Genomic DNA, 21,481 nt, shown 5'->3' on the forward strand with positions numbered 1-21,481 from the left:
TCAAGATGATGGCTGATTTGTAACTCTGATACTAGCTACTAAAATTGAAAAGGAAAGGAGAATAAAAGCAAAAGAGGTCACAGTTCTGTAACACTGACAGTAACACACAGATGATGGGTGCTGTCAACATCATAAACTATATACAAGACAAAGCAGGACTCTTTCTTCCCCCAAGAATGTAACAGCAACAACAAAATAAAAGGTGAATATAACAGAGTTGGCACCTTATCGAGGGGATGAGGAGAAGGGGCTCCTCCTGAACGTTACAGGCTGAACTCATGGAAGTCCAGAGGACAGTTCATCTGTCTAAACACAGATCCTCTCCCCCTTCCTCATTAAATATTTAGTGAAGACCAGGCCAGTAGCAATGTCTGACGCAACCGTGGTGCTAGTAAGATGTTAATAAACGTGAAGTTTGCCCTGCAGGGGAGTGCCTCACTCCGGGAAGAGGTGAGGGTGCGTGGGTATTCAAGGAGTGCCGTGTGTAGTGCCAGCCTCTGGTGCACCTTCTCAGGGGCAGTCAGTTGGGGAGGGTGTCCAGCCCCAGGGACGCCGCGTGCTGCTTTGCCCGGAGCCTCAGGTTCTCAATGCTCGTGGTTTTACTGTTCAGGCTCGGCAGGGAGCTGGAGGCCTGCAGGATGGGGGAGGACCAGACCTGCTGAGCGTGGGACAGCGACTGGTAATAGGACTGACAGTGCAGGGAGCTCAGCGGGGCCATGTTGACGTTCATGCCCAAGTAGGGCATGGCAGACGGTGTCCCCATTTCAAAGGAGGAGTAATGGACCAAGTTGTTGGTGGCTGCCATGTGCTGGCGGAACTGCTCCTGCAGGCGGAAGAGGCTCAGGGGTGAGGAGGAGTAAGAGTGAGTCTGAGCCAGGCCACTGCTGGACGAAGGCGTCACAGTCGCGCTGATAGGGGACTCTGCAGCAGGAGACAGAGGGGATGGGGGTTATTCCTACAGGCTGGTGCTTATTCACACCCCAGAAAGGTTTGGGCAGCAGCATGGGCTTGTCTCTTGCACTGAAGGGCAAATGAGAGAGGGTGTGACTGCTCACGAGAGCTAAATGTGTGCCTTTCCCATACCTGGCACCTCAGAGTGTAGAAATGGGGCTGAGCTCTCTGCTGCTGCTGGGCACTGCTCTCCCCAAATCTAACTGGAGCAGAAGGTCTTTGCTCTTTCAGTGCTCCAGCTGCAATGGACATCCTGCCTTTTGTGGGGCCTGTTCAGTGCTGAGGACAAGAAGACAAGCCTGGGCAGCCTATCCATGAGCACCCACTCCACAGGGAATATGGGACTACACCCAACCACCAGCATCCCCTTGGAAAGGGGTCCTGACCACCAGCCTGCCAGTCCTGACACCAACCCCCATCAATACACTGCCCCTCACCTGCTTTTGGGCTCGCTCTCTTGCAGTTCAAAGTCTTGCTGTCCACACCAGGGCTCTTGTCCACTTTGGCCTCATCCAAGGTGCTCTTGAACTCCTCCTCTCTGTCGGTCTGGTCCTCAGGTGCCGACTCGCTGGCAGACTGCTCCGACAGGGTCAGGTTGAGGTCTGTGCCCACCTCACTGGGGAGGCTCTGGACCTTCTCAGTGTCCGGGGTGGGAGCCTGGGTCTCCAGCACAGGCGGCTCCATCTTTCCCTCACTGTGGCTCCCCTCACAGTCCTTCTGCTTCTGCAGCTGCTCTTTCTGCAGGCTGCGCTGCTTCTTCCGGAACTTGGCTCTCCGGTTCTTGAACCACACCTTCCGTGCCACAAACAGCAAGGGAGAAAAACCAGTGAGAATCCTGCTTAAGGACAAATTCAGCAGCACTCAGCCTCAGAGCTTCAGGGGAACCCGAAGTAATGAGGTGCTGCAAGCCCATGTGCCCAAAGGCCATTCCACTTTGCTGGACCTCAGAGCTCAACTGTTTTCAGTGCATCTACAAATAACATTTCAAACAGACTAAAAAATATCCAGCCTCTATACTGATTCTTTAACAGGCTCCACTACTGATATTTTCTGGGGTTTGTTAGTTTTTTTTCCCCTAAATTGATTAGGCAGCTGCATCCAAAAAGAATGTCTTGCAGCTGTAATATCTGATGACATTACAATGGCTTACAGTCTGTTAAGTTTCCAAATGCATTTGGTTATAAGTGTATCAGAACTATGATGGCAACACTAAGTCATTACAGGCATAGACTGTTGTCTAGGAACTGCATTTAGGAAAGGAGGAGAGAATCCATTATTTTTTTAACCTAAATCAGTAGACATGTATTAGAAGAAATATATTAGCAAATTTTGTTTGTTGTTTGCTTGGTTAGATAAGGGGACAAAGTATTTTTTAGATCAAAATGCCTTGATACTTTTATAAAAAAACCAATTTTTTTCCACAACTTTTTCTCTTCACAGTTAAAAATATTTGCCTTTTAAAACACAAGAACTGCTTCACCAGCAGGGTATGAACTAGCATATTTTGCACTAATTGAAACTAAAAAGCAAACAAAAACAAAAAGCAAACCCAAACCTTGGCCTGAGATGTTACAAATATTGACACTGGTGGAAAACAGCAGCTGGAATTACTTGGGTCTCTACTTTTTTGAGAAAGCCAGAAAAGCCTCACAAATAAATAAATAAATAGACTTCTGTTGCTGTTTCTAAAACTTCCCCCAAAGAAATGTGAAAGAACAAATGAAAGCCAGTGTACACTTCAGACAATCCTAAATTTAAAAAACATGCGCGTGGATTAGAAGTTTCTTAAGCAGATGTGTGACTTTGGATAATTTTATCCTCCCCGCCCCTGCCTTTGACAACTTCACGGCCCCAAAATCTTTGGCTCCACTGGAAGAATCCTGGAAGGTCAAGGGAGCTGTCAGCTCTCTGGGAACCTGGCTGTGTTCTTTTTAACATCCCCACTGGCAAAACCCCAAAATATCAGTACCTGGACTCTGGCTTCAGGCAGGTTTGTGCACATGGCCAGGCGCTCTCTCATCACCACATCTGGGTAGTGAGTCTTCTGGAAGGTCTTCTCCAGGGCCTCCAGCTGCTGGGCGGTGAAGGCCGTGCGACTTCGCCTTTGTTTGCGGTGCTGGGATCCATAACGTGCCTCCAAAATGATGTCTTGAAATGTACAGCCGTTGGAAGACAAGAAAAGTGGCCAATTTAATTATTGGAATTTGTACGCTGACAGCCGAATAAAGCACTTGCTAACATCAGACAAAACTATGGAATGTTTTTTCCATTGCTTTAGAGCTAATAAAACACATACATATGGATTTTACTGGTTAACTGAGGTGTCCAAAGAGATAAAATCATAGCAGAGGGGTTAAAACTAGATGACCTTTGAGATCACTTCCAGCCCAAGCCATTCTATGATTCTAAAAACCTGCTCTGGAGAGAGAACCTCTTTCTGTGACAGCTGTGAAAGCTGTTGAGACTTCAGTGCTGAATTTGGCTGAAATAACTCAATCTGCTCCAACATCAGTGGGGCAGGACATGCGGATGCCCAGACCCTACCGCGGCATAAGCACCTTCCATTAAGAAACACAACTAAAAATGATGTGGGGACATTCACTCTTGTACTTCTTTAATGTCTTGTGCATAGCCCACTGCAGTCTTCAAGGCATGATATTGGAGAGCTGTTCTGGGCTCCAGTTCAGAGAGCATTTAGTCTCATGTGCTCTTGTGCATTTTGCTCCGAAGCACATCCTTCACTGAGTATGGACACTCTCCAGCATCTGGGGTAGAAACAAAAGCCAAGGCCACGTCCAGCCTGACTGGTTGCAAGCCCAGAGCTCATGTGCTGAGCTCTTCTCAGCAGAGCACCTAGTCACCAGGTCTGACTTTGCAAACCAAGCTTGGAAAATTGAGGGCAGAGAAGAAATTCAGACTGGGGAAAGTCTGAGGCCAACAGTAAAGGGCTTATTATTTTACCAGAGGGTTATTATTGCACAACAGTTAGTGGGAGTAGAAAGAGCTTAAATCAATGAAAATAAGTTACTTGAAAATGAAAAAAACCCACCCTTTATTATGCAAGCTGGGACATGCTGTGCTACAGCCCTGGAATGAAACAGTCTGGCAAGAGGTTTGCTCTCATAGAGGAAATGCAGAAAGAGCAGTGTCTGGTATCACTTTTAATTCGGTTAAGAATGTGACTTCTAGTAGAAGGGAGGAATGAACACATGAGAAAACAACAGAAGAGGGAGAAAAGCTGGCACTATCAGCACACGGAGCCCGATGAAGGCTCTGGCTGCTGTTTGTTTGCGCTTTTGTCACGAGCATCGTGACATGAATCTAAGCAATAAACAAAAACCTGCTGTCAGGCCACCCCCAGCACCACACAGCCAGGTCTCAGATCCACTGGCTAACGAGCGTAGCAAATCAGCTTTGCATTCTCAAACATTCCTCTTCCAAAACTTCCAGCTGTTCCATTCTAGGTCAGCACTCACAGCGCCCTTCTGGGGGATTGCCAAAGCTGCGTGGTTTTGGCAACCTGGCAGAGATGTGATCAGGCTAAAGGTCTTCAACAATATAGTGCTGGTTGCATACAAGAGAGTTTTGTGTTTGAGGAATCAGAGCTCCTTGGGGAGTTCAAATGCTGGTGATAAAGCTGCCCCTGTGGAGGCAGAGGGACCATCCTTGTGCATCCAGGCACAGCTCACAGTGCAGCCAGGCACTGTGAGGAGAAGGGGTACTCCAGCACAAGAAATGAAATTGAAGCTGCCCCAAAACATTTTTAAAAGCTAACATTTGTGTTTCAAGTACACAAAAACAGGAGAAAGGGCACTGGTTAAACACCCTACCTAAACACCCTACCTGCAGGCTGGAGTATTCCCAAATTTCTAGAGTAGAGGTTAGACCCACCAGCTCCCCAGAGGCAGCAGCTCATGCATTAAGTTTGGCCACTCCAGCGAGAGGCAACAGCAATTATTTTAATGTTTTAACTATGTTTTCAGGCTTTGTGCAAGAAGGAGAATATAAATTGCAGGTGAGGCTTTGCAGTTACCACCAGAAACCTCTGTTTTCTGACTTAAGGTCATTTGCTTTTGTGCTGCTTTATTCTGACTGTCCCTGGAAGGCAAATGAGATCTATAACCTGCACTGAAAGATATTCAGAAGTAACAGAATGTGAGGCAACTGCAAAGGAAACAGTGTGTAGGTATATAATGCCTACACTGCCAGTGATAAGCAGACAAGGGGACTGTGGGATTTAATTTGGAAAGTCTTCCAGGTGGCTTATTAATTTCAGAGATAGGTCAGGAAACCAATTGAATCTTCCGGTCAAGAATATGAGAATAGTTTTTTTTATTCTTTTTTTATCTTCCTCTGCTTTAGCCTAGTTGGGCCAAAGATATTGTCCTCCATGCCTCCACGCTAAAAGATAGAGATCACAAACATCTTTCAAGAGATCCTTGCAGCTAGAAAAGTGGAACCTTGAAATGCAGGGGCTGCAAGTTACATTGCAGCGTTCAGGGCCATCTGCTCCCATCTGACAACCTGCATAGTGAAAAGGGGCAGGGAACAAGGGGATGGATGACCAGGGCAAGGACAGTGCTCTCCTCAGCACTCGGCAGCCCAGCAGCAGAGCCAGAAGAGTCCAGATCCCTTTGATTCCACTTTGGTTATTTATTGATGAGGACAGTGACCCCTGCTCGTCCCTGTGCCACTCCAAAGATCCCACAGGCCACTTAGAACCATGTTAAGAAGGTCACAAATAGCAGCTGGATAAGGGAACATTGCTGGCACAAAGATCTGACAGCCAGCTGTGGCTCACCGATCCCAAGAGTCCAAGATCTTTATCATCATCCCTTTGTGGACTGCCCATCTGGGAGGACCTTCCTGAAACTTCTGCATCCTTATTTTGGCTTAAGCCATTATTTATGAAATTTAGCCCACCAAAGCTGTCTGGACAGGTAATTCTTCCCAGCTACTCTAGACTGGAAGGAATCCCTCTACAATTTTTTTTTTTTTACTTTAATATCAGACAACTAGAAAGCTATCTTAGAACAGATACACATTTTTAGGCAGTCAGGGAAGATAATTCCATTCTGGGGAAGTTTCTAGAATCACAAGTATGGTAACTTTTTACTTTAGCTTCCACATCCTCGTTGTCAGGTCTGCTTTATATCACTGCATCCAAGTCCAGACCAAAACAGTGATGTTGATGTGTTGATCACTTGCACTGCAGGAGCCTTTGATGATCTCAGCCAGGTCTGGATGTTTCGTGGCAGGCTGAAATTTAGAGCAGATAGATGTGCCCTACCACACCAAATATTCTCAGGTCTCCATCCATTATTTTTGAACAATTACCTCTACCAAATCATAAAATACTGTCTGGGCTTTGCACTTCCTATTAATGAGAGCATCAGTGCAGTGCTGTTACAACCATGGCTGAACACAGAAAACCAGCTCAGACGCTCTGTAGCAGCAGCTCCTGTCCTGCTGCCCCACCATCAACAGTGCTGTGTAAATGACACTGCCTGGGTAAAGTCATGTGTGAGTGATTTGAGCTAAAAAGCTGTTTTATGAGAGGCAGCAGGATCTGCAGTAAAGTGTCACCCAACACAAGGTCTAGGATGCCAAGAAAGAAATAGGTCAAGGCGAAACCCAAATGAGATCCAAATGAAGATCATCTCCCAGAGAGAAAAAGGGGTTTTTAGGAAAGAAGTGGAAAATAGTTGCATGAAGAGACAACGTGCATACACAAGCTATGGCCTGGGATGGCAGGAGGTAGCTGTCAGGGAATGCAAGACCTGGGTGCCTGAGCTGGGGAATCCAATTTACTTTGTGATCACCTTCACTCTTGCCCCTATTTACTAACAAGAAAGGGAAATTCTTTGCTGTTTTCTGTTTACTTGTTAAAAGACATTTCAGTGTCTTTTCAATCCCATACAGCTGAGCCATCTCTCCCCTGAGCTTCCCAGCTGTCTGAGGCCAGTCTGAAGCAAGATGCCAGAACACACTGGAGGGCAGGTGTCCCCTGAGAGCTTGGCCACGGGGACAGCACTGAGGAGCACTTGGCTCTCTCACACTCCAGGAGAGTTTCACTCAATGCAAGCAAAAAGGATTTTTTTTGTGCTGAGTTTTTTGGTTTCTTTGTGTGTGCTGTTTATTTTTGTTGCTGGTGGTGGCTTTTTGGGGTTTTTTTTTGGGTGGGGTTTTTAGAGCCAGGCAAGGGCACTTGCCATGAGTTGTTCTTACCAGCCAGTCTTTCTGCCAGGGTGAGGGCGTGCACGGAGGGCCGGTAGTCGGGGGCGTGCTGGGCCTGCTGAGCTGCCTGCTGGTGGAGGTTGTACATGGCGCTCAGCGAGTTCATGGCGTGCAGGGAGTAGCCGTTCACTCCATAGTGCTGCATGGTGACATCAACCTGCAAAACATCAGCCACACGAGACAGGGGCTTAGGGACGTGCTGTTCCAGCAGCCTGGTGTCTCAGCAGAGCTTTGGAAATGCTGAGCTCAGAACTGAAGTGCTGCATGCGAGGCTCGTGTCTGACCACACAACTCCAACAGGTTCTGGGACAGGAATGGAAATATCTTCTGTACACATGAAGCACCGTCAACACAAGTCCAGCTTCCAAACTTAAAGCCCAGAATCTGACTACATCTCACTCATGCTGATCAAAATATGGGAAATTAATTTTTTTGCATACCACAATACAGTTTATCACATGACAGTGACTTTTAATGCATTGTCCTAGCTCTATCCCAGGGCTAGCTGGGATTTTGCCCCTATCACTGCCTACAGTGGACTATTTGTAATCCCAGCGCTGCAATGTCAAATAATGCTTCTCATCTGAGCTCACTCATTTATAATTTGTTTCCATTCATTATTTATTTTTCTAACAGGTCTTCTTAAGAAAACACAAATGATATGGTGGGGGGGGGGGGGTGGGAAAAGAGCATGTGGTGGAAAAAAAAAAATCTGCACCATAATAGCACCAAAAATGTTATGGCTAAAGAGGGAATAAGGTTTGCAATAAATACTGACATTTCATAGCTCAATAGCAAGGAAATTATTTCAGAAAACTAATGGCTTTTTTTTTTCCTAGTGTGGGCTCTGCGTGAAACTTCAAGCTCTTTTTCCTTACAGACCATCTGTAAAACCAAGCTAATATTGATCTCAAAAGCCAAGCAATACTTCATTCATCCCTGTTGTAAATGACTGAAGGCCTCCAGGATGTCGTTTCTGCAGTTTGTAAGACATCAGAAAGGAAGTTGTGAAACATTAGCCACAAAATAAATTTTTTAAACCACCGTTTACATCAGCAAGTCACCATCTGGAAAGTCACTGCAATGAACAAACGCTCAGGGAAAGAGGGTCAGCTGGACTAACTTAAGGAAAGCAGACATCTTTGCAGGCAGCCTCTTAGAAAACAATTTAAACTCTGGAGGGAGGTGATGATTTCAGGAGAAATGCCCATAGTTTTAGGAGGAATGTGATGCACTGAACAGTGAAAATTTGGAAGAACAATTATCTGCTGTATTTTCTGTACTGCGAAAAGACCTTCATCTTTGCCTGTAAATTATTTACACCACAGAGGGACACACTCATGGTGAAGAGGCAGAGATGGAAATGAGTTGGTGCCACTGCCACTCCTGCTCTGAACTTCTGTTCTTTCCACCTTGATGTAAGAAGTACAAACATGAAGTGACCTTGTGTAACAGCCAGAGGCCAAGTGGGAGCTCCTTAAAAAGCAGCTGAATTTAGTACAACAGGGTTTGGGGCATCTCTTGGCTTCACCCTCACAAGCATCTCTGCACTCTGGTGCCCAGGAACAGGGGAGGGAAACATGCAACTGAGTTTGGTCATACACTTTTCCAGCCCAAGGATGACCCTCATGAATCTGAGTTCTGCTTTTAGGACTGTCTTTTCAAAGATGCTACAGAAATTATAAACCCATAATTTTGAAATTTAGCACTCTGCTTCATTCCTTTTTCCCCAAGTCCCTCATGCTCTGCTACTGCATCACTTCAGCACTGAGTGCCAGTTGAAGGTGGCAGGTCTGGGTGTGGTGACACACATCCTGATGCCAGCTTCATCTGCTTTGTGTCTGCCTGTTCACCCACTCTGGACTGACTCCCCATTCTTCTAAGATAAAATGTGAAAATGGACATTTTCGTTTCAGGTGTCAACTGAAACACAAGGATGCCATAGCTCTGCGCTAATGGAGCTTAGGGAAGATTTAAGCAATGACAAAATTGTTTGCTGGTTCTCTGATTAAGGTGATGGACTTCACACACCAACAGATTTTTGGCATTCTTATCTGTTTTCCTCACAATGGGGTTCACAGCGAAATTACAGCTGTGATGTTGCTTCCTGGGACTGCAAAGTTTTGCTGCTGGTGGCACGTGGTAAGGGACATATCCCAGTGACATGGACCACTGACATGGCCACAGAGGACATCTCCTGTCACCTGGGAAAGACTGACCTGTGGTGCAGCCTCACCCCATCCTTGGTGTGGTTCATTTCCCAAGAGCATCATACCACCCAATACAGTTGTTCACTGCCTCACTGTCACAGACAAGGGCAGGACTGGCTTTTCTGGCCAACACAGGCAGCAAAACAGAGATTTGCAACTTCCTTCTGCCTCCTACCCTCTCACCACCTCACTTGTGAACCAGCTGGCTGGTTGTACCAGCTTTGGCCAGCGGGGTAGAGGTCTCAAAGCTTATTAAGATCCTGCATGTTTCGTGAAAACCATCTGAGGACACAGAACCTATTAACTGCCCTGGGCTGCTGCCAGACCTCTGTCCTTAATAGAGGCTGGAGAATCCACACCGGGCTCAGCCTTGCCAGGAGATACGTGGGAGGCCAAGTGTCTTTGACTCCCAACTCACAGAAATGCCTGTTTTTCTTTTCTAATCCCCCTTGCATGTCATCGGCTCTGTAGCAAGCTGGCACATTAAAGGAAAAACGAAGAGGGAGAGGAGGGGAATTTTCCCATACCATACAGTCTTCCCAGGACACTGCCAGTGGTGTTGTGTCTGGAGCCCAGTGTTTCCACTGAAGCACTTGCTCCAGGAATACTTCGGCGGTTTTGATTGTTAAAAGATTATTTTATGTGTACATTTTTGGGTGGCCTAGAAGAAAGTGCATTAAAAAAAAAAAAAAGAAAAAAGAGAATGACTTCATAGGGGTGGACTCAGGATTGGAGTCAATGCCCAACACAGCTTTGGTGATAACTGCCTGTTATGCTGCAGTGCAGACAATAGGCAGAACTTCCTACTCACTTGTGCAGCAAATGTATCATCCCAGATTCTGTATAAAAAATGAGGGAATTTGCTGAGCGAGACGGTTCAGCCGGGTAAGCAAAGTTAACTGAGACCACAAATAGCTCCTGTTTAACTGTCAGCTCCGAGCTCACTCCAACCCCAATAAATTAAATATTTAAAAGACATCATGCAGCAATTTTTTTTAATGGAGAAAGCCATTTATCAAGCCACTGCTGTGTTTCACAAGCTGTCGAATTGTGCTTACACTGGTTAAAATAATCTTTATATTTCATTAAGCAACCAAATAAGCTGATCCCTTCCCACTGGCTGTATAGATGGTTTTAATTTTCAAAATCTGCAAATGCATCTTTTATGTCTCTGCGTGGCTGGAGGGCCTCAGGAACAGCCACAGCCAGGAGCAGGATGAGAGCAAAGTTTGAACTCCTGCTTTGTTGAAGGGTATGGGCTTGAGTAGCCGTGGATAAGCTGGGAGGGTTACAGGGTTCGTCCCTGACTCCCCTGAAAGAAAGGGGATTCCTCATCCTGATTTTGTGCATCAGAGATAACTGAAGAGTTAGGAGCAGCCAAGGAAGGAGATGGAAGCTGAGGAAAGGTGCAGGAGAACAACAGGTGAGAGAAAAATGCCCCTGCCGGAGCCTGTGGGCTGATGCTGCCGCGTTTGCTCAGCACAGGGGGTGGATGCTGCGAGCTGGCACCTCCTGGGCCGGTGGTCTCTCCCTGCACGGCCCTCCAGGGCAGCAGCAGAGACTCTGCCACCCCCAGCATCACAAGTCGGGCCCTCTCCCAGCCCCCCTCCATTGCTCAGCATCGGCTGTGAGCTCTCCTTGCATGCCCTGCACCGGACCCTGCCGGGGCTCCCACTCCTCCTGTCTTCACAATCCTGGCATTGCCACCTCAGTGCCAAAATCCCTCCTATGGCTCTTACCCCTCACTTATGTTTTGCTATGGAAAACTCATGGATGCTGTGCCTACCGTTCTTCCCAAGCCTGCAGACTTCTCAGACTGCAGGGGCCGTGTCCTGCCAGGATCCAGCTTCACAGACAGGACACGGGATTTCCCCTAGCTTTAGCTGCTGCTGTCAATGAGAAACCCAGCTTTCTCCATTCCTGCATTGCTTTGAGGCCGGGCAATGCAGGATTCTGCCTATCCCAGACTAACCCAGAGACCCCACCACTCTGTATTCAGCTGTTCCATCTGATGCAAAACAATCTGCACATTCACCAGCCAGAAACAGGAACCCTGTTATCCCAGGGCAGAGCTGCACTGCTCCAGCCAGCGTGGCTCCCATCCATCCCTTCCCAGCACTGGCCTTGATAACCTCAGGTTTCCCTGAAGCCATACAGCACAAGAGTGGTGCAATTTATGGTGCGAAGCCATACAGCACAAGAGTGGTGCAATTTATGGTGCGCCTCACAAAAGTGTGGCATACAGGGGAGATCTGACCCTGGGTTTTAATATTCTCAGCTTTGTACAAGGCTTTAAGTTTCCCTATTTAGCTGGCAACTAATTTTGTATAATTCTGCATGCAATTCTGTCCTGAGAGAAGATGTGAAGAGAGACCCATGCATTTCCTCACCAGCTGAAAACCCCTGTTCCTAGTGGCTTGTGTATATGTGGAATTGAGACAGATCTGAGAACAATTTAAAAAATGAGGTATTGAAGTTTTCTGAAAGGTACCTGGCAAGAAAACATCCACATTTTTCCTTCTATCAGGAAAAAAAACAATCAACAAAATCACCAAACCAAAATCACAACCAAGACATTTGCCCTACTCAAGCAAACTCTGTCAGGTGAGATGAGGCTGAGGCTGGATGTAGGGTATGCAGCTTTGCAGGGGCTTTGGACCATTAACCCTTTTCCCTCCAAACAGTCAATCATCCCAAATTCCAAGAAATACTGAGACTAAGTTCATAGATCTACATGAGACACTCAGGTGCCATCATAAAGAGTGGGGTAATAGAATCTATGTGTCAGAAATACTGAATGATTCCTAGAGGTTTCAAAAAAAGGATGCCAGTCTGCTTTTGACTGGGCACCATGGGGTGTTTCTTTATCACTTCAGCAAAGCTGTCCCAAAAATGGGAGGGTTGGTGATGGTAGAGAAGGTGTATGAGGCTTTCTTTACATGGGAAATAAGCTGCACCAAAAAAAACCAAACAAAAAAACCCAAAAAACAAAAAAAAAAAAAAAACAAAAAAAAAAAAAAAAAAAAAAAAAAAAAAAAAAACTGTGGACTTCAGGAAGTCACTTTCAGAAGGGAGTTTCAAATTTCAACACTATATTTCATTGCTTATAGAAAGATTCACCACAGATGCATTTAAGGTTTGGAAGAGCATGGCACAGCCTCAGGTTGGTGCTCTGATGCAAGGCACAGCTTGAGCACAAGGAAAAGATCATTTAAAAAAATCAAGCATGAAACAGAAGTCTGGTGCACTTGACTGATGTTCAGGGTTCTGCAGGTGACAGAAAAAAAATAGAAGTAGCCCTGTCAGGTAAAAGGAAAGTTGTGGTCCTCAGCCTGAGCACCTGCAAAGGTGCTACAAATCACTGCTGGTGTTTATGCAAAGCACAGGAACCCACTGTTCATTACTAGCAGGGAAAAACAGCAAATGGTTTGTGCTGCAACATACTTTCCCCCTTATTACCACTGGCAAAAAACATCATTGAAAATAGAATCACAGCAGAATATCCCCCCTCACCTCCCCCGGAGCTGTTCTGCGTTTTGATTTTATGCTTTAATTCCTTATTCAGAAACACTTCAAATCAGAAAGATAAATAACAAATCTGACTCTGTGTAACTCACATTCTAGGAAAACAGGCTCACTCTATAGACAGACACTGGTTTTATATGTATTTTGTACTAAATGAATTACATACCTGGGGGGTTATGAATAAATGATCCTAGCAAGAGATTTTCTTCAATTTTTTTTTAATAGATCCCTATATCTTTTAGATATATAAAGGCCCAAAATCACGTAAGATAATAACCAACACGTTATAAATCAGTTTTGTTCCTCACGTGAGATTACCGAATGTCTAAGGAAACAATTTCACCTTTGTAGTGGATGAAATACCAATAATTTGAACTACTGTAACACATCATAGTTCCTCATTCAAATGTCAAAGTCCGAGAGCAGCATGCACTATAAAAACAGGCTTCCAAAAGACTTTCTTTATAACTGAATTAAGAAACTGAGAACAGCTCCAAAGAATCCCCCAAGACTCTGCATTTCTAATCTTCCTGAAATATTTTTACTCCTGTGAAAATCCCTGGATTTAAATAAAGTTAATTTCTAAGTGCAGAGAGAAATCTTAATTAAGCAGGATCTAGTTAAACCTAAGTGACAATGCACCGAAAGCCAAACCTGACCAATTACACCAATTCTTGCAGCTCACACTCAGCTATTCCTAGTGACCTTGGTATAAATACATATTCTTTTCTTAAAACCAGGAGGATTGCTAGCAGCTGAAACCTGAAAATACTTCCAGTTAGGGACAGGGTCACTGTTTTCGGGTAGACGTTGTCAAATAATTGACTCTGAGGCTGTGCTGATGATGAGCACGGCAGCTGTGTTTGTAATGCTCATCTATTTGCAGTGGAAACATAATAGGATGCAAGAGGGCTTGTAATTTTTCTAACACAAACCTCAGAGCATCCTGCTGAGACAAGAAAGTTTTGTTGCAGGACCCTACAAATTCTCAACAGTAGGTTGTGAGCAGCTGAGGTAACAGGCCCTGGCTGACAGGGGTAACTCGCGTCATTTGCTGTGATTTTTATTTAAGGCTTTTGTAAAATCATCTTTTTTCACCCAAAAGATAACGGAATTGAGTGATTGATCAGACACTTCCTGGCAAAAGAATTTCCAATGCCTCTGTTTGCAGAAGAATTCTTCAGAGGGCAGGCTTTCTAGGTACAAAATAAAGAAAATAAAAGAAAGACATCCTTAAAGGCTCTGCTTTTGGGTGGGGGATAAGTTTCAGGGCTTGGAGCCCAGCAGCTTGCAGTGTAGAGCCAGGAGTGGCACCACTAAATATCACTGTGGTGCAAAATCCGGTGCAAAATCCCTTGCTTGTCACAATTTGCACAAGACAAGCAGTGCTGACAGATCAAACCTGGACAAACCTCCCTTCTCCCCTTGACAGCAGCACTCAGACCTCAGCAGAAGCTCTTGGAAATTATATCGAAGTGGAGCATTTTCATGGAAAAAGAAAAGCTCTTGATATGAAAATAACTTTGACTCTTGTTTCTCATTCTGCTTCCAGATCAGTCAGCAACAACAACAAAAAAATCCTACATTTAAGATTTCCTGTCATTAACACCAGAATGGAAACTGAACCCTGCAGCCCAGCTCTGCCAGCGCTGCTGCTGCACGCTCCACATCCGTGGATATGAAATGCGGTCGCATCCCGCTGCAGCCAGGCTCGCACGCTCCTGTGCTGCCCACCTGCTCTCCCTCTCCAGACCTTACAGCACCTCTGCCTCTGAATTCAGAACTTGGAGTAACCCTAAAGTACCCTGCAGTCAAATTGCTGAATTCACAAACTGCTTAAAGGGTTTATCCTTGGTGGTTTTATGAAAAGAAAAGCAACGAAGTACCTGCTCAGTCCTTCGCCTCACTTCTGTGAAAAAGGCTTTCTTGAGAAACATCATTTTGTTTTCCCTAACACCGGCAAAGGGAATTTTCCAAACCAAACTCTGCACTTTTCCAGGGCTGCTGGAAGCGTGAGGGTGACTGCCTGCTTGCTCTCTGCCCCCAAAATAGCTTTTGCCTGAAGCATATTTGATTGCAGATTGTTCCCATGAGCAAACTGACTGTCTTGGAAGGCAGCCTCTTGGGACTTCTGGTTCAGGAATCTCCCATCGCTGGAAGATGGAGCAATATCCTGGAGGATTTTACCCGTGACAGTCTCATTAATAAGACAAGGATCTACAGTTCTGTGTCAAAATATGTTTTTAAGCCTGTGACCTTTCCTGTGTCTATCCTGAGCACCACAATCACGACGCTGATCTGACAATCTAAGCCTGAGCCCTAACAAGGGAGATCAAACCCTGCAAGAAATGCACAGATAAGCTTTGTGAAGATTTTCTGAGGCAGTTTAAGACATTCCCAGCTCCTCTCCTGCTGCTCCGAAGTGCTGCAAGCTCGACAGCCAGGCTGGCAGGAGGGAATGCGGGCTTGCCCCGGGTAATGCCTCAGCCCAGATGCTGGGCTCCACGGGCAGGCACTGGGATGAGGCACGAAGGGAGGGTGATTCCTCCCCCCACCACCACTACTCATCAAGTAGAAAGTAAAAAGTTGAAGCTGTAAGTTCTGGGTGTTAAGCTGAGAGAGTTTGGTACACACATGAGGAGGGGAGCAATGTGTCCTTGTGAAGTGCAGAGGTTCCTGCCACACTGCTGGAGTTTAACCCTGCGGGCACAAAAGGACTTTCCTAGGTGCTCTTTTAGCTGATTAGATGGAGGGTTGTGAGGTTATGATGCCAAGTCCAGTTCTGCCCAAAAGTGATTTTGAGAGATAGAAAGAGCAAGCAAAACTTGAAAGCAACAGAAGCTGAGAGCCGAACTCAAGATGTTTCTGCAAGTTCAGCTGGACCATGCCTCTGCAGATTATTCTCACAGCACTGCAAACAAGAGTCACAAAACACAGGATGGCAACTGCTCCTGCTCAGACTTAAATCAGCTATAAGAAAATGACGCACAATCCTACCTTGGTCTAAAAGGAAAAAAAAAAAAAAAAAACCCAAACCTGAAAGGCAGCTCCACAAGCCATGCAACTGTGGGGGGCTGCTAATAAAAGAATAAACTAGAATTTTAAATTTTTTCTTCTTTGCATGTGGCAACACAAATTTTCATCCTGCCACTAAAAAAGATGCTTGAGCTCAGTGGCTTTTACAAGGAGGGGCTGGGGTGGGGGAAAGACTTGTGCCACCTTAAAACAGGGCCACAAACTGGAGTTAGTGGCAGCAGTGCCAGGGGCTGGGGAGCACCACGGGCGCATGTAAGGCTTCCTTTCCCGTAAGCGTTTGGATCCCTACACTGAATTCAGCGCGGCTGCCAAGGTAAGCAATGTATTTTGGCCACCAGCAGGTGATCTGTGCTCTAAAGAGCTGTGTGCTGTAAAGCAGACAGAGCTGCTAAATGTCTGCTGGGTTTTGTGGGGAGACTGAAGTCCCCCAGCAGAGGCACGTTCACCCACCTCCGGCTAACACACGCCAAGAGCTCCCAGAGCCGCTCCCTGCTCGCTCCGCCCGGTGCCCGGCACGGCTGGAGACACCAGGTTTCCACAACTCCCTTGGGAAGAACATTTCCTCCCTGGTGAGATCCATCAGCTCGTCCCCCCCCACCCAGTGCAACTCTGAGTCTTTCTTTGGAAGATCCTAGTGGAGTTCCCAAGCATCACACCCACACTTTCAGTTTTACAGCACCATTTCTCAAATCAGTATTTGTTCTGGCCATACAGAGCCTGCTGTTGGTCCTAAGAGAGCTGTGCCAGCTACCCACAGCTCCTGGTGTAAATATCCATTTCCCTCCCTTTGGAGAACTGCTGCTCCATCCTGCTCCCAGCCCTCCCTCAGAGACTCTCTCCTTCCCATAAGCTGCAATTCCACCAGAACTGCTTTAGGAAACAGAAGAAGTCTGATCCAAAACCTAATGAAGTTCAAAGGGAAAAAAAATAATCAATTTCAATAACTCTTAAAGTGAAATAAAATGGTGGGAAAAGGTTTGGCTAACCCCGGTGCACCATGAAATAATTCTTGACTATTTGGCTACATTTCCAAATTCTCTACCAGCACATTTTGATGGAAATTCTTCTGAAGTAAATTCGTTTATTAATAACTGCATAGGATTGGAAATTTTGGGATTTATTGAATCCCTGCTCCTCAGCATTTTTCCTACTCCTATGTTTTTCCAAATGAAGCAAGGTAGCTATAAACATTCTGTTCAGACACAAGCTCTGGAAACCAGCACTCAAGCTTTTGAAAGGGTTTAAGCCCAGCTGACATTCGTCAGTGCCTCAGTAGAAGCATTTTCAATGTGACAAGCTGAATTTTGAGATGTCCCTGAAAAGTCACTGGAATCTTAGATAGCTGAACAGTTTACCTATAGCATTACCAGTAAAACCAGCAGGGAGCTGTATCAGAAGAACTGGTCCAGGACCTTCTCTGCAGCAGCTTTGTTTCATCAGGGCTGGTTGTGAAAATGACAGAGGAAAAAGAAACTGTTGGCTCCGGCTTCTTTTCCTCTGATTTCCCTCTTTCTCAGCAAAATCTTCTTTTAAAGGATGAAGACATTGAACCAAACCCACTACAGTCACTCCCTCTACAACTATATTGTGCAATACTTGCCTGGCAAGCCTGCCCTTCTCTCTGATTTGTGGGAAGCTCCTTTGACTCTGTTTCTTTGGTGCAGGCAGTGACACTGGCACTAAGGAAAAGCAACATCTGCACCAGCTCCGTGAAACAGAGCTGTGCCTTCTGATATGCCAATAAGATCACTTCTCATGTGTGTGAGCATGAGGAGAATCTCCCATTTAGACATCAAAATCTCTTTAAACTAGCAGGAAAAACTGGAAAGCTGATCTAAACCATCTTTCTGTGTACTGGCAGTACAATTTTGGGTGTATTTTTGCATTGACTATGTTGGCATAATTTAATATAACCTCTCATCAGTCATGGTGGGTAACTCAGGGTTGAAGTCACTCTCACCCTTTCAGGAATTTTGTGCCCATTGCAGTACTTAGTTAGAATGGAAGAACTGAACCTAGAAACACAATCCCAAGGCCAAAGGGTTGTAGGTCCAGTCCAAGTCTCTCTGGCTGGGGCAAACAAGGAAATGGGATTGACTTACATCAAGTTACTCATGGGTGAAAAGTGAACAGGGAAGAGAGAAGCTAAACAGTCAGCAAGCCAGTTCTGAGATGTGGTCAGGAGAAACACAGAGCAGTGAGAAACTGCAGATTTACTCTCTGCCCACCACTGCATGGGGGGTGTGGGCCAGAGAGGGTGTAAAAACTCTCATCCTCACGGTGAGTTCCACCTTGCTCTCCCTAGGACAGGTAGGGCAGAGGAAAAGCCTCATCTGCAGTAGGGCACCCTTTGGGGGTTGGTTGGGGGGAGCTCAGCCTTTGCCCTTCATCGAGAACACGACCCACGTCCTGGAGGTGGATGAGGTACCCAGCAGATGGTGGTCAGATGTCCACCGGCTTGGAAACTCGAGGAGGAGATGAAAAAAAGTAGCAGATATTGCTTGAAAAATTGGGGAAGGTGGGTGCTGAAGGTTACCCCCGCAGCCCTCCTCGCCAGCCGCGGGCAGGCTGGGAAGCGGCCAGCAGCTCCCCCAGCCTGAGGAGGGTCTCACCCGACCCAGCTAAGAGCAGATCTCGCCTCTCTTTCGCTTTGTGTTCCCTGCAGAGGTGAGGGAGGGGGAGGGTAAATAAACCCCAAACCCTCCAGCCCTGCCTTTGGGGAAGCGGGAGGCTACTTCAGACAAAACTGTTATCCATTAACATCCAATTATCACTCGGTCCAAGCCATTAATTATAAATCAGCCTCCTAATTGGGATAATTAGCTCTCTGCTACTTAATGTAGTATGACTGATGCGTTTGGAAAGAAGGTAATCAGTCCATTTGTTTAGCGTTAGGCGAACAAATCCAACTCTCATGGTTTAATTTCAGCCGCAGCCTTCCCACCGCCTTCCCCCCTCTGCCCACCATCAGCATTCAGAGCTCATCGCAGCTCCGTTAATTGTTTGGGAATCGCGGCAGGGATGGGCACACGCATCTCCGCGGGGCTTTCGGGACAGCAGCGCCCAGCCCGGGGATGCGACCGGACTCGCCCCTCCCTCGAGGGGAACTGCTGGGATTTTGGGGAGGGGGTTAATTAGAGGGGACGGGTTTGAACCTGAGCGCGACCCCACAGTTGGGATCGTTCCGGAGAAGCGAGGGGCTCCGCTCCTCGCACCCCCCGTCACCTCGGCCGGGCCTCGCCTCTAGAAACCATTTCAGGGAGAGCGGAAAAACTTTCCTCTTTATTTTTTTCGCCCCCTCTCCTTTTCTCCACTTCCCCTGGATGTCTCATTAATGCCGGCTGCTCGGCGAGCCGCCGATAGCTGCGGGACATGATTAGATATTTATTACTGTCATTTACATGGAAAACTTGAGCTAACCAAGTGGAACTGGAGGGGGCCGCCGGAGGGGACGGGATGAGGCGGAGCGGGGACATTACTTTTTCTTCGGCCGAGGCGGCATGCGGGACACAGCCGGAGCAGAGGGTGCGGGGACAGCCCCGCAAAGCCCCCAGCCACGGGCAGGGGTGTTGGGCCGAGCCCTCCCCGGGTCTGCGGCTGCGATGCCACCTCGCTCCTGCCGCGTTTCGTTTCCAAAGGCAGCGGGCAGCGCTCGGTACGGGAATCCCACCGGGAAACGGGGGATGTTGCCCCCTCCCTCCTTTCTGCTGACGGCCCCGCCGAGGCGACCCTCGGGGACACCAAGGACCTGTCCCGAGATGCGCTGACCCCTTTTTCCCCCGAGGCGCCCGAGGTCGCCGCCTGGAAATAAATGGAAATCGCAGCCGGGAAAAGCCACGGACCGCGGGGACCGGATGGCTCCGTATAGGGCTCTTCTTGTCCCTTCTCTCCCCAAATAAAGGGACACGCACGGCAAGTGTCGCAGTCAAACCCCATCTCCAGCGGAGGAGAAACTTCCCCGAGGGCCTCGCTTTGGGCTAAAGCAGCCCGTGTGTCCGGTCCTCCGCAAGGCGTACGGAAGGTCACCCTCGCCCTCTCCTTGCCCCCTGCAAAGGGAACGGGTCCCGGGTGCCCCGGGCAGCCAGTACCGAGTGGAGACACGGACTTTTTTCCGCTCAAGTGCTGGCCGCGGCGGAGCACAACCCACCCCCCTTCCCTATCTGTTATCCCATGGCCCGAGGGGCGACTCTGGCGGAGATGTATGAGATCTCTTGCGGTAAAAATATGCATGCGGATCCCCATTTGGTTAGCCCTATAATGGAGGTGTAAATAGGTTTCGACTGCGAAGCCCTTAATTTATCAAGAAGGGCTGACAGCGCAGGTCCGGGATTTATACACCCCTTAAAGAGGGAGAGCGTGTAGGGGGGCCGCAAAGACCGGCCTGCCAGCTCCTTACAGGGGGCTCCCCGTCCGTTTTGCCGTCTAACCTCGCAACGGAGTGATGTGGGGGTGTGATTTGTCCTAGAAAGGCTTCTAGCGCTGCCGGCATCTTGCCGTCCCTTCCGCACTCAACTTCCAGCCGCACCAGAAAGAAAAAGTAATCCCGGAGCCACCCCGAGCGCGGCCATCGCCATCGTCCCCGGCTCCTGGCCCCGCTCGGGGCTGTTTCTGCCCTCGGCAGCTCTCCCCAGGCTGCGCAGCTTACTAAGACATCATTATGTAAATAGGGGGAGGTTGCTCTCTCCTCCCGCGGAGCCCGGCTAACGGAAGGATGCGCGTCCCCCACCATTCCCTGAGCCGGGTTACAAACCTCACATCCCCGCCAGCTGCCTAAACCCGCTCTGGAGCGGGCTGGCAGTTGGAGTCAAATAGGAACGAGGCTTCTAACTGGTAGAGGGAGTTTGCATTATTTTTTTTTTTTCGCGGTAGTTTGGATCCTTTTTTTTTTTTTTTCCCTTTTTTTTTTTTTTTTTTTTTTAAGCGCGGCATACTCCAAATAAACAAGGAAAAAAAAAAAAAAAAAAGAAAAAGAAAAAAGAAACAAAGAGGGACGGGGGAACAGAGAATTTGCGCTGGAACCCAGGCTGGGTTTCTCCTCGGCGGTGCGCGCATCCCTGCCAGCGGTCCCTCCACCGCCGCACATTCCCCCACGGACAGACTGCCCCTTCTCTCAAGCAATCCCCAAAGTCCTCTTCTCTCCCGTCGGCATCCCCAGCCCACTCGGACCCGCGCTGCCCGGGGGTGCGGGGGGGTTCTTACCTGGGGCGGTGGGGCAGCCTCTCGGCCCGCCGTGGGAGCGGGGACACGCGTGGGAGCGCGGCGCTGCGCCCCGGCCCGCCCTACTCCATCCGCCCGCGCTGCCTGCGCGCTGCCTGCGCGCCCGGCGGAGCTGCCATCTACCGGGAGTCAGCATTGGAGAAGGATTTTTAAAAGGAGCTTCATAGCGACCCGGGAGCTACCCAGCAAGATTTTCAATGGTCCTCCACCCTGTCAATCAAAACGGGGCTGCTGGTACACCCCCCACCCCCCCAACACTTCTTACCAGTCATTTACTCCAAGCCGAGGTGTAAACGCCTAATTAA

At 47.7% G+C, this 21,481-nt stretch overlaps 1 protein-coding gene across 1 annotated transcript; it reads right to left on the reverse strand.

The window, feature by feature from the left end:
* Nucleotides 1-495: 495 nt before the first annotated feature.
* DMBX1 (diencephalon/mesencephalon homeobox 1) lies at nt 496-21,277 on the reverse strand. The gene is made up of 5 exons (XM_068199158.1): nt 21,159-21,277; nt 7,180-7,345; nt 2,921-3,099; nt 1,389-1,743; nt 496-921 (listed from the first exon to the last, which is right to left on the reverse strand). Exons 2-5 carry the CDS (start codon nt 7,331-7,333, stop codon nt 521-523), a joined length of 1,089 nt encoding a protein of 362 aa, XP_068055259.1. The 5' UTR covers nt 7,334-7,345; nt 21,159-21,277; the 3' UTR covers nt 496-520.
* Nucleotides 21,278-21,481: the final 204 nt, after the last annotated feature.

Source organism: Anomalospiza imberbis, chromosome 9, assembly GCF_031753505.1.
Source record: "Anomalospiza imberbis isolate Cuckoo-Finch-1a 21T00152 chromosome 9, ASM3175350v1, whole genome shotgun sequence".
Classification (NCBI taxonomy): domain Eukaryota; kingdom Metazoa; phylum Chordata; class Aves; order Passeriformes; family Viduidae; genus Anomalospiza; species Anomalospiza imberbis.